This window comes from Lutzomyia longipalpis, chromosome 3 (assembly GCF_024334085.1).
Source record: "Lutzomyia longipalpis isolate SR_M1_2022 chromosome 3, ASM2433408v1".
NCBI lineage: Eukaryota > Metazoa > Arthropoda > Insecta > Diptera > Psychodidae > Lutzomyia > Lutzomyia longipalpis.
This window is the reverse complement of record NC_074709.1, coordinates 22885347-22896950: the sequence shown is the minus strand read 5'-3', so window position 1 is coordinate 22896950 and position 11604 is coordinate 22885347. Positions and strand designations below refer to the sequence as shown.

General features: G+C 44.5%; 2 protein-coding genes across 2 annotated transcripts; one reads left to right on the top strand and one right to left on the bottom strand.

Moving 5' to 3' along the window:
• The first annotated feature begins 60 nt into the window (after positions 1-60).
• Positions 61-4737, top strand: LOC129792799 (serine/arginine repetitive matrix protein 1-like). Its single transcript, XM_055832168.1, has 4 exons — positions 61-371; positions 535-624; positions 702-827; positions 898-4737. Exons 1-4 carry the CDS (start codon positions 360-362, stop codon positions 3781-3783), a joined length of 3114 nt encoding a protein of 1037 aa, XP_055688143.1. The 5' UTR covers positions 61-359; the 3' UTR covers positions 3784-4737.
• A 461-nt stretch (positions 4738-5198) lies between these two features.
• Positions 5199-11532, bottom strand: LOC129792795 (DNA-directed RNA polymerase II subunit RPB1). Its single transcript, XM_055832158.1, has 6 exons — positions 11338-11532; positions 9834-11270; positions 8379-9764; positions 7128-8303; positions 6565-7060; positions 5199-6485 (listed from the first exon to the last, which is right to left on the bottom strand). The coding sequence occupies exons 1-6, from the start codon at positions 11413-11415 to the stop codon at positions 5383-5385; spliced, it is 5676 nt and encodes a 1891-aa protein (XP_055688133.1). The 5' UTR covers positions 11416-11532; the 3' UTR covers positions 5199-5382.
• Between the last annotated feature and the right edge of the window lie 72 nt (positions 11533-11604).

Below are 11604 nucleotides of genomic sequence, written 5' to 3'. Positions count from 1 at the left end.
TTTCAAATTCAGTCGACTGGTCGAACTTGAGGTGGAAGGTGGTGAATTTGTGAGAAATAATTTCGACGCCAAGCAAAAGTGAGATAGCAACATTGAATTTTATGTGTGTTAGAAAGAAAAACAGATAACTCTGAAGTGAGCAGCATACAATATAATCTCTCTTCAACTAACTTCACACCTTATGGTGTCTCGCTCTTACACACAGCGCTATAATATCTTCCATCTCTCAGTGCATTTTGTGACAGATAATAATTTTGTGCTATGGCTGCCGGATTTTGCTGAAAATATTTATTTCAATCGTAGACTTGTGAGACAATTGTGCACTCTCCTGCATCGTAGATCCACGTATTGGCTTCAAAATGATGTTTACGGTGAGTACAGTGTGTTATTTTCGGGAAAGAATAGTGGGAAATGGGAAAAGCCGGGAGGGCGAGGGTCATGCTTGGCCATTTCATGCTTATGCATTGATTTTTTTTAGCAAGGAATGTCCTAATTTTTATTTAATTTTCCTTTTTATTTCTCTTTCAATTTAAGGGGACTACACAACAGCAGGATACGCGATTTAGCGACAAAGAGAAGAAGATGATGAAGGTGATGAAGTTCGGGGACTACGTCAGCAAAAGGGTGAGTTACGGATTGCAAGGAGAGCGTTCCCGGAATAGGGCAAAAGATTTTACAATTTCTTCTCTTTTGTCATGCAGGTGGATATGTCAAAGGTGAAACTGGATGTTCTGCGACCGTGGATTAGTAAGAAAATCACCGATTTCTTACACATTGAGGATGATGTCGTTGTGGAGTTTGTTTACAACCAATTGGAGGAAGAGCGGGTAAGACGAAGCTATTACAAGTTCATGGTGATTTTGTGTATTAAAACATTTTTTTTCTTTTTCTTTTCAGTTTCCATGTGGGAAAAAGATGCAAATAAACATGACGGGATTTCTCAATGGTAAAAACGCCAGGCAATTTATGGATGAACTATGGGCTCTTCTTCTCTCAGCGCAGGAGACAGAAACGGGGATTCCGGAAGAATTTATTCAGGCAAAGAAAGAAGAAATCCTCAAGCGCGAAGCCGAAGCTGATAAAACCGAAACGCATGATGATGAACGCAAAGACACAGAAGTGAGCAAAGATGATGAGAAACCAGGGAATCCGGCACCATTGATTAGTGATCCAATGGAGGAGAAACGCAAATCAGCAAGCTATACGAAATCCGTTGAGAAATCCAAACTAATCCTTGAGCGTCTTGAGAAAGCAAAAGAAATGGAAAACAAAAAATCCCCCGAGAAACCGCCACCCCCTGAGCCAGTAGTACAGCAGCAATTGGTGGAGAAACCGCGTGAGGAAGAGCCCAAGGAGACTGGAAAGAAGTCCCAATCTGATGATCGTGTGCGTTCTCGTTCGCGAAATCGCTCACGCTCACGTCGACGCTCTAAATCCCCGAGGCAATCGAAATCCCGGCAGCGGTCCCGCTCGAAACGTCGTTCACGGTCTCGTGGACGTTCCAAAGATACCGGTAGATCTCGCAAAAGATCACCACAGGTCGCAAAATCCCGCAGGCGGTCGCGATCGCGCGGTCGATCAAATGACTGGGGACGCGATAGTCGCCGTCGAAGCCGTTCCCGCGATCGTCGAGACAAGAGACGCTCGCGATCACGCTCTCGTCGTCGTGATAGTAACATTCGCCCACGTGGAGGACGGGGTGCAAGTGACTCACGCCGGGAGCGTCCAAAGTCACGATCACCACCCAAGAAATTCCTCGAGAAGCGTGAAATGTCACGCGAGCGTGTTCCTGAACCCAAAATGATACCCAATGGATCTGAAGTTAAGCCACAGCAGCTATCGAAGGTTCAGGCAAAGCTTCTCAATATGGCTGAAGGGGGGCGCTTGTCAAAGAGTCGAAGTCGCAGCCTAAATCGCCGTTCGCTGTCCCCACCCAAAAAAATCAAAAAGACTTCCCGCTCACGCTCCAGAAGTTCCTCATCTTCTGCTTCAAGTAATGCGGCGCCACGAAAGGGGGCTCAGAAGAAATCGTACGATAAGCGCGGAAGAGATTCCCGAAAGCGCTCGTTGTCTCTGTCATCCAACAGTGCACGCTCCTCTCCGCGCATGGACTTTGAAATACACAAGAAGGAGAATAGCGTCCAGCAGAAGCGACACTACAGATCCAATAAGGATTCAAGTGAGAGCGACTCTGAAGATCACTACGGGAAGGATCGCCGGGGTCCACCTGATATGGGACAATTTGGTAGAGATCGCGGTGGAGATCGTGGAAATCGTGGCAATAGATCACGATCCAGGCAGCGATCGAGACGCATGAGCCCCGTAGGACGTGACCGTGGACGTCGAAGATCACCCGATAGGAGAGAAATTCAACGTAAGTTTTCTCCGAGAGGACGAGTAAGCCCACCGAGAGGGAGAAGAAGCCGCAGTCCGCGTGTAACCACATCCAAGGGACGTCCACGATCGCGTGATCGAAAAATGTCACCACCACAACGCAGACTCAGTATCTCTCCACTTAAGCCAGCACCTGTGATGTTCCGGAAGGAGAAGGAAGCTCCGCAGCACGCTATGGCAGCAATGGTGAAGGTTGACAGAGAGAAGGAAGCCCGGCGAAGTTTCGAGGCAAAGGAGAAATCGGAGAAAGTTTCAGCAGAGAAAAAATCCTCGGGGAAGAAAGTTGTGCAAGAGGAGCAGCCACCACCAGCTAAGAAACGCGATGAGGGCCGCAGGAAGCCCGAACCACTGGCTAAGGAGGAGAAAATCAATCGACGTGAAGCTGTGGTGAAGCCCATGCGTTTTGACGAGGAGGTGCGCCGTCAGGAAATCAGCAAAGCCATTGAGAAACCCGAAAAGATACCAACGTACTCGAGCAGTCTGTCTAGAACACCATCGCCCTTCCTTCGCTCCTATGAACGCAATCCAACTCTCTTTGCTGGTACTCTCGTTGCGGAGCTCGAGGCAAAGCGTAGTGCAAAGAAGTTGCAGCAAATGCAGCAGCAGGAGCTGAAGAAGGGTCAAAAGGCTCAAAAGAAGAAGAGTGTGAGCTCCAGCGAGGAGACAAGTGAGTCCGATTCAGATTCAACTGATGAGAAATCACAGAAGCGCAAAAGACGATCCAAGGGGAAGGCCAAGAAAGCCTCCAAGAGAGCCCCGTCGTCATCTGATTCAAGTGATGACGAAGGAAATGACGATGAGGATGTGTCCAAAGGGAAATCCAAGGAGAAGGATGCAGCTGAGTCGAAGAAAAAGGACACAAAGAAGGTGGAAAAGAAGAAAAAATCCCGTCGTTCAGAATCCGAGTCCAGCAGTACAGAGATGATTGTGGTGAAGAAGAGTCGCAAAGAGGAGATGCTTGTGGAAAAATTACGTGCAGAACCCGAAGGGAAGAAGCAAGTGAAGAAGAAGAAGCCCGAAGAAGATTTCTCGAGTGATTCAAGTGAAGAAAAGGTCAAGAAGAAGCGCAAGACAAAGAAGAAGGATAAAGACTTGTCGGGGATATCGTCGAGTGGGGATGACTCCGATACGGATACAAAGAAGAAGAAACATAAGAAGCATAAGAAACACAACAAGAAGCATAAAAAACACAAAAAGCACAAGAAGAGCAAGAAGAGGGGTCGAGATGATGATGGTGATGGATCAGATTCGGATGCAGATGACGACGAAGAAGGTGTGATGGTGCCCTTTGTCGGCTCTGGCGGCGCTATCAATGATGATCTAGAGAAGCAGCTACGTGAGAGGGCTCTAAAGTCAATGAAGAAGCAAGCTAGCTGCTCATCGGATTAAATTCAGCCAACATCCCTCTTTTTTTTTTACAAAAGTCTTTAACTTCTACCCCAAAAGGATCGTGTGTTTTAGAAAAAGAAGTAAAAAGTGTTGTCAAAATGATAGTAGATGACTAAAAAGGATGTATGGCGTACTGTGTGTGTACACCGAGGAATTGAAGATGAAAAAAATTGTTGTTAGTATTCTTTCGATGAATATATTAGGCAACACAATGTCCTCGATACCCTCTTTTCTTCGTTAGGATAAAGAAAATTTTAAGCATCGCATAAGGAAAAAAAATATCCATTTACTCACAATACTATAAACAAAAAAAAACGAGCATTGCGAAGGACGAGATGTAACGTACTGAATTAAAGTTTAAAAAAACTTATATTAGGTATGGATCCAGCGCAAGCAGAGAATTAAAAACTAACTCTCTTGTACGCAATGCCATCACATATAATTGTATAATCAACGTACACAATATTTAAAAGAAAAAAAAAAGAAAACATTTTAGAAGTTATGATCTAACTAAAGAAAAAAAACTATGACAACTTATTAGTCACCAGTTTAATTGTAAAATAGATATTATTGAGCTGAGAGATGAAAAAGAGTTTAATTTTCAATTTTATTCCCATTTCTCCAGCTTTTTTTCTATTTTTTTTCCTCTTTTTTTTTTTAGCTTTTATGTTAAAACTTAAGACTTGTAATCATTTTGTATGCTTCTTCTTTGTTGTAATGGTAAACAAAGAGTATGAGAGTACGAAAGAAAGTTTTACATAATTAATTTTAATTGAAAAATATAATTTTAGAAAATCCTTGTAAGGAAACATAAAAATTGTACTAAGATTGTCTAAAGATCTTGTTATGAAAGAAGAAAACTAAATTATATACCTACATAATTTCAATTGGATGATATAATTAGTGTATTATTGTAAAAGTAAATAACGAATAAATAATAAAATATATTAAAAAATATTTATATTCTTTTTGAAATGGAAAAAAAGGTCTCTTAGGTCCACATGAACAAGGTCTGATGCTGGATATCAGACATAATGATTGAGTCTAGGATCTGCGGAACTATCCTACATATTTCAATCACTACAACTCCCAGAGAGTCCAACCAAGTAGAGAAAATACTTTAAAAATTTGGACAATGGAAGATGTTTTTTTTTTACAAATCTACATTCTTAACCCGGAGGATCCGGTATTTCTAACCTCAAACTTAGAATTCAATTTTTTCTCAAAAAGAAAATATTTTTCCAAGTTTTCTTTTAACGAATTTGAAGTAATTGAACTTACCTACTCAATAAATATAGAAGTTATTCAAATTATCGATAGATTTCATTTTTAACGATTTAAAGGTTGAATTGGCCAGACACAGTGGCCAGAAAAATCCTCCAAGGGTTAATCACTAAAAAGAAAAGTCCAAGATCTTTATTGCCAAATAACTCACAAAATTCTTTATTGAAGAATATTCAATTTATATTATATAGTAAGTATGGAATACAAATAATAAAAATCTGCAAAGTACAGCGAAGGATAATTGCGCTTATCCTTTGCATTATGCGCAAATGCTTGTGTTGACCAGACACGGCCACCAATTTATTCATCATCTTATTAGTCATCCTGTTCCTCAAAGGAGGGACTGCTGGGGGAGTACGTTGGACTTGTGGGACTGTAGCCCTGCGGTGCCGTTGGCGAGTAAGCCGGTGACGATGGGGAATATGTGGGTGAAGTGGGTGATGAAGGTGTGAAGGCGGGACTTGTTGGGGAGTACTTGGTGCTGCTTGGTGAATATGTGCTGATATTGGGTGAATATCTTGGACTTGTTGGGGAATAATTCGGGGAGCTGGGACTGTATCGACTCCCTGGAGAGTGCTGCGGCGACGACGGGGAGTATGATGGCGATGTTGGGGAATATTTGGGTGACGTCGGGGAGTACTGCGGTGAGCCAGGTGTATATTGTGGACTCCCACCGTACGAAGGACTCGCTGGGGAGTAGGATGGTGACGTGGGAGAATACGATGGGGATGTTGGAGAATATTTTGGGGATGAAGGACTATAGCTTGGGGATGTGGGTGAGAAATGCGGTGAGGAGGGGGAATAGGATGGCGTTGTTGGGGTATAATTCGGTGAGGATGGTGAATAGCTGGGGGATGTGGGTGAATAGCTGGGAGATGTTGGAGAATAGCCAGGACTTGAGGGTGAATACGATGGCGATGCTGGAGAATAGGCCGGAGATGTGGGTGAATAGCTCGGAGATGTTGGAGAGTACGGGCTCATGATTGAATATGCCGGGGATCCAGGAGAATATCCCGTCTGTTGACTGGCAAAATTGCTATTTGCCGGTGAATAGCTTGGGGATGTCGGTGAAAAACTCGGACTTGTTGGTGAGTAATTTGGTGAGGCAGGATTGTAGTTGGGACTTGTTGGTGAGTACTGTGGACTCGTGGGGGAATACATAGCACTTGTTGGCGAATAATTGGGGCTTGTTGGTGAATAATTCGGTGATGAGGCAGCACTTGGAGATGATGCCCCATAGTTGGGACTTGATGGCGAATAACACGGTGAAGCTCCGGGTGATTGTGCAAAGTACGGAGACATTGTTATCCCCGGCGATGCTGGTGATCCCGGGTTTGGTGACCAACTTGGTGACATTCCCGTCACATCTGATGCCCCAGATGGGGAGAAACTCGGTCCACCTGGTGTCATTCCACTTACTGTAAAAAGCATTTCGGGAGAAAGAAAAAACGATTAATCTTGTTAAAAAAGAACAAAAAATTAATAAATAAAACTAACCTCCTGCTGGAGACCATTCTCCATAGCCAGGAGTCGCCGATTGCTGCCATGGGGTCATCGGTGGGCTCATACTTGGTGTTGCACCAGCCCCAAAGAACATCCCAGTACCACCAATCATTGAGGGTCCCATTGTTGTGGGTATCTCAACGCCAAGTTTGCATTTATCCGAATCCAGGAGCAAATCAAAACATCCTGTACCCATCTTTGGCAATTGCCCCATAATGATATTCTCCGATACACCACGCATTGGATCAACTTCCGCATGCGATGCAGCATCCATGAGAACGTCCACTGTTTCCTCAAAGGAACACCTCATGAGTGCACCGGTGTCCTGTCTATTGATCCCGTGACGTGTAATGGCCATCAAGTGCCCTTTGGCCGTCATTACGTCACACAGCAAAGCTAAATGACGGTAGTTCACGTAGAGACCGTAGAATTGCAACACAGCATTCATTTCTTTCTCCACAGACTTTCGTACTGCTTCAATTCCCAAAACCTAAAGAGGAAGAAAAATTAAGGATTTAACTTTAAATTGAAATTTTGTGCAATAGTAGGTTAGTTACCTGGAAAATTTCGCAGATATCATTGCTGTATGTCCTTACAGGATCAACATCCCTCTCACTGAGTACTTTCATCATGGATGTACCATCTGTCTCAAGTAGCCACTCTCCGATCGCCTTGAATTCTCCCGTGTCTGTAATTGTGATCCTCTTCTTGCTGTCCGTCTGCGGTAGATGCATGTACACTTTTCCAATGGCCTCAATACCCTGTAGCGTCATATCTGACAACATATTTGCCTCAATGCACCGTAGGAACATATCATCCTCCATCTTATCCACTGTATCCTCCTCATTGTCTTGGAATTTGTTGTCATCGCTATTCATAATACGAATTCGCAGCACGAGCTTATCTGCATTGTCATCATTGAAGATGCAATTGAGATCATCCCCAAAGCCGGCATTAATCTTCTCAGCAATTTGCTCCATTGTGAGTTTCTTATCCGTCATACGCTTCCTGTCCAATTCAATACGAAGAAGCCACGGAGAGATGCGCGTTGGATCAAAGTCGGGCATCTCGTAGTAGACATTCACGAATTCCTGATCTTCCGCAATGACTGTCCTCTGTGGATCGGGATCATAGTAGATGGCGGTGTTTGCAGTAACCTTCCGCAGGGTTGTATGCTCAAGACGGCACAGAACATTCTTAGCTTTCTCCGCATCACGTGCCGCTCCGCCAGTGAGGAAAACCGTCAATGACGGTGCCTTTGGGCGTTTTGAGATGTTGATAATCTCCTTGAGACGCGGCACACCGAGTGTTACGTTCTTCGAGGACACACCAGCAAAATGGAACGTATTGAGGGTCATTTGTGTGGCTGGTTCTCCCAAAGATTGTGCAGCTAGGGCACCCACCATTTCACCAGGGCTCACCTGAGCCTGCTGGAAACGTGTCTCAATTTCACCAATCAACCAATCAAATGCCTCACTTGTAAGTCGAAACTCCTCAGCCACGTACTTTGTGCACAATGTCGATCGTACGAGACATTGAAAGAGGAGTGTTGCATTCTCATTTGCCTGCTTGGAAATCTTATCATTCCCAGCTACAATTATGCACTTTTGCAGCAAATCCTTCACACCTTGCATCACTTTCAGTGGACTCAGATCCGTTGGGACACGCTTATTTATGTGAAAGATCTTCTGGACATTCCAGATCATACGCTGAAGATTGCACGGCAGGACAACCTTTTAAATTAAGAGAAAAATTCTTTAGAAAATGTTTTTTTTTTTTCGAAATAATAGAATACAAAATTCTCCTACCTTGCTCTCGCCACTCGGGAAGATCTGACGAAGCATTTCCCGATCGCGACTCAATTGATCCCACTCAGATTCGAGTTCTTGTATAACGAATCCAGACTCCGTGAGCTCCTTGATGACGTTCTCATTGAAAATCTTACGCAAGTACCTCTCATTTGACGGATCAAATTTGAAGCGCTTCTCGAAGGCCTTATTTGACAGCTTAACCGTTGGCAAATTTTGGAATTCAACAGTCTCCCCGCAGAGCCCATCCTCGCCGTAACGCAACTGAATGAGCTGCCCAACGGAATTTCTCACTGTGCCATCATAGTGCACCATCACGGACTCCATAGCCTTTATGAGACGACGTTGGATATAGCCAGTTTCGGCTGTTTTTACGGCAGTATCAATCAAACCCTCACGACCTCCCATGGCGTGGAAATAGAATTCAGACGGTGTGAGACCAGCAAGGTAGGAATTCTCAACGAAACCACGAGATTCCGGACCGTAGTCGTCTTTAATGAAATGCGGTAGGGTACGCTTACGGAAGCCAAAGGGGATTCGTTTACCCTCAACGTTTTGTTGACCCACACAAGCGATAACTTGGGAAATATTAATGTTTGACCCCTTAGATCCAGAAACCACCATAGCCTTCAAGTTGTTGTACTCCGTGAGGGATTTCTTGGCTGATCCACCGGTTTTGTCACGAGCATCATTTAGAATGCGATTCACTTGATTCTCAAACGTTTGCCTCAGTGTATTACCGGGTGTTGGCTCCAATTCCATATTGTGTGCCTTCTGAATGACACCAATCACATCTTCCTTAGCCTTCCGAATGGCCCTTTGGATTTCCTGATATGTCTGCGGATCAGCAATTGTGTCACCAATACCGATACTATGACCCTCCAAGAGCAGCCAATTATTCACCACTGTCTGGATGTTCCCGTAGAATCTTCCTGCAATTTCATGTCCCAACTCCAAGAAGCAAATATGCAGTAAGGAACCTGCTGATGTTCCCAGTGTTTTCTTACAGAGAATCCCCATTATGAGATCACCATGTTCTACCATGACTTTTGTGTCTCCAGGCGAGATCCATTTGTACGGACCATCATCCTCCTCGTCTGGATGCGTTGAATGCGTGCGAATCATGTTCACATTTCCAGGAATAATCAATGAGAAGAGTTGCTTTCCTGACCACAGAGGTTTAGGCTTCAAAATGCACGGTTGGGGCATTTTTCCATCCCACGTGGGGAGCCACATCAGGAGGTTCATCATTTGTTCCTTTTCAATGAATACATCTCGCTTTGTCATCTTTCTCACGGCTGTCAGGGTGTCCTGCACAATACCCATGACGGGCTTATTAGCCTGCGGAGTGATTATCTGCCGAGGCGTAATGTGAATATTCTCCACCTGTTGGAAATAGGAATTTCACACGTTAAACAAATATTAAATGGAAAAGCGTGAAAACCACGAACTTACCTCAGCTCTGGTTTCCATGGATTGCGGTACGTGGAGATTCATTTCATCACCGTCAAAATCAGCATTGTAGGGAGATGTGCAGCTGAGGTTCATACGGAACGTAGACCATGGAAGCACCTTAACTCTGTGTCCCATCATACTCATCTTATGCAGCGTCGGTTGACGATTGAAGATCACCAAATCATCATCCCTGAGATGTCTCTCAACTTTGTAACCGCACTGAAGGTGCAAATCGCTCGGTTTGGGATGGAAGCGCAAATCAATTCTCTCCCCATTGTCCCGAACGATGTATTTAGCGCCGGGATATTGGGAATTCCCTCTGCGTACAAGTTCTTGCATTCTGTCAATGTTAAAGGGTGTCACGAGTTCGGGGAAGGTCAAATTCTGAGCAATAGATCGTGGAACACCAACTTGGTCAATTCGCAAATTAGGATCGGGCGTAATGACTGTCCGAGCGGAAAAATCAACACGTTTTCCCATGAGATTTCCACGAATTCTCCCCTCTTTCCCCTTGAGACGTGCCTTGATGGCTTTCAAGGGTTTCCCGGACTTTTGCATGGCACGCGGCATTCCGGGTATTTCATTGTCCACAAATGTAGCAACGTGAAATTGGAGCATTTTGATATTTTCAGCAATTACATGAGCAGCAGCTCCGGATGATTCGTTCTTCTTCAGTTCGTTGTTAGCTTTGATGACATCCGCCAGTTTGTGCGTTAGATCATCTTGATTCTTTGCAGCACCAAACATCACAACAGCTGGTCGTACTGAAAGTGGTGGAACCGGCAAAACCGTGACAATCATCCAATCTGGACGAGCATACTTGGGATCCATGCCCAAGATGAAACACTCTTCATCGGTGATATGCTTGAGAATCTCCCATACACGCTCTGCTGACACCGATATCTTCTTCTCTTGTGAATCCTCATTCACGTGCTTCCATTCGGCAATCAACTCAAGCCCTGTCTTCTTTATGGCCGGCTGGTAGTGTCCACAGCCCCCGTGGCCGGTCTTTTTGTTTGCATCTGACTGCAAATTCTCCTTCCCAAGATCCATATCTTCACCACCCTCGCAGATAGTCTTACCCCGACACAACTCATACACATAAGCAAGACGCTTCCGGGGTTGTCCCTTGGATTTCATAACAATCTCCTTGATCTTGGGATTATTTGGACTCACCAACAATTTGGAGCAGTAGAAACAAACGCAGCGGAGAATCTTCATGGTTTTCGTGAAGAAACCAATGTGAAAGACTGGCTTACACAGATCTATGTGCCCAAAATGTCCCGGACACTCTGTCATATTTCCAGCACAAGTCTGGCATCGTGACGTTCTATCAATCACTCCCTGCCGAGGGTCCATTAATCCACCCAATTTTGGTCTACCACCCTCCATGGTTTCGGGGAATTGTACCCCGCCCTCGGTGCAGGACATCCGGCGCTGCAGAAAACCCCCAAATGTGTCAGTAGGAAAAGAAGAAGAAGAATAGAAGCCACAATGTACTTACAATCTCATCTGGCGCCAGGATGCCGAATTGCACCCGCTTCACAATCCGTACCGGTGCCTTGGAGTCCCCGGACGACATTTTCACTCACAAAAGTAATTATTTCGTGAGGAAAACTAAAGAAAATTCAATTTTTTCACAAGCAATCTGTCACAACGATGCGCAATACCATGAAAAAATATCGTTTAATTGTTGAGCTTTTGATGTAAATGTTAATTTATTGTTGAAACGACAATGGATAGTGCAGTCGACGATTGTGAAATTGCCACA

What these genes read in the sequence shown, in the direction of transcription:
- LOC129792799 (XM_055832168.1), top strand. An exon ending in GGGACTACGTCAGCAAAAGG is followed by an intron (nt 625 to 701) that starts GTGAGTTACGGA and finishes TTTGTCATGCAG; the next exon opens with GTGGATATGTCAAAGGTGAA. An exon ending in ACCAATTGGAGGAAGAGCGG is followed by an intron (nt 828 to 897) that starts GTAAGACGAAGC and finishes TTTTCTTTTCAG; the next exon opens with TTTCCATGTGGGAAAAAGAT.
- LOC129792795 (XM_055832158.1), bottom strand. Translation starts at nt 11,415, where the DNA reads ATGTCGTCCGGGGACTCCAAGGCACCGGTACGGATTGTGAAGCGGGTG. An exon ending in TCCTGGCGCCAGATGAGATT is followed by an intron (nt 11,271 to 11,337) that starts GTAAGTACATTG and finishes GGTTTTCTGCAG; the next exon opens with CGCCGGATGTCCTGCACCGA. An exon ending in AGAATGGTCTCCAGCAGGAG is followed by an intron (nt 6,486 to 6,564) that starts GTTAGTTTTATT and finishes TGCTTTTTACAG; the next exon opens with TAAGTGGAATGACACCAGGT.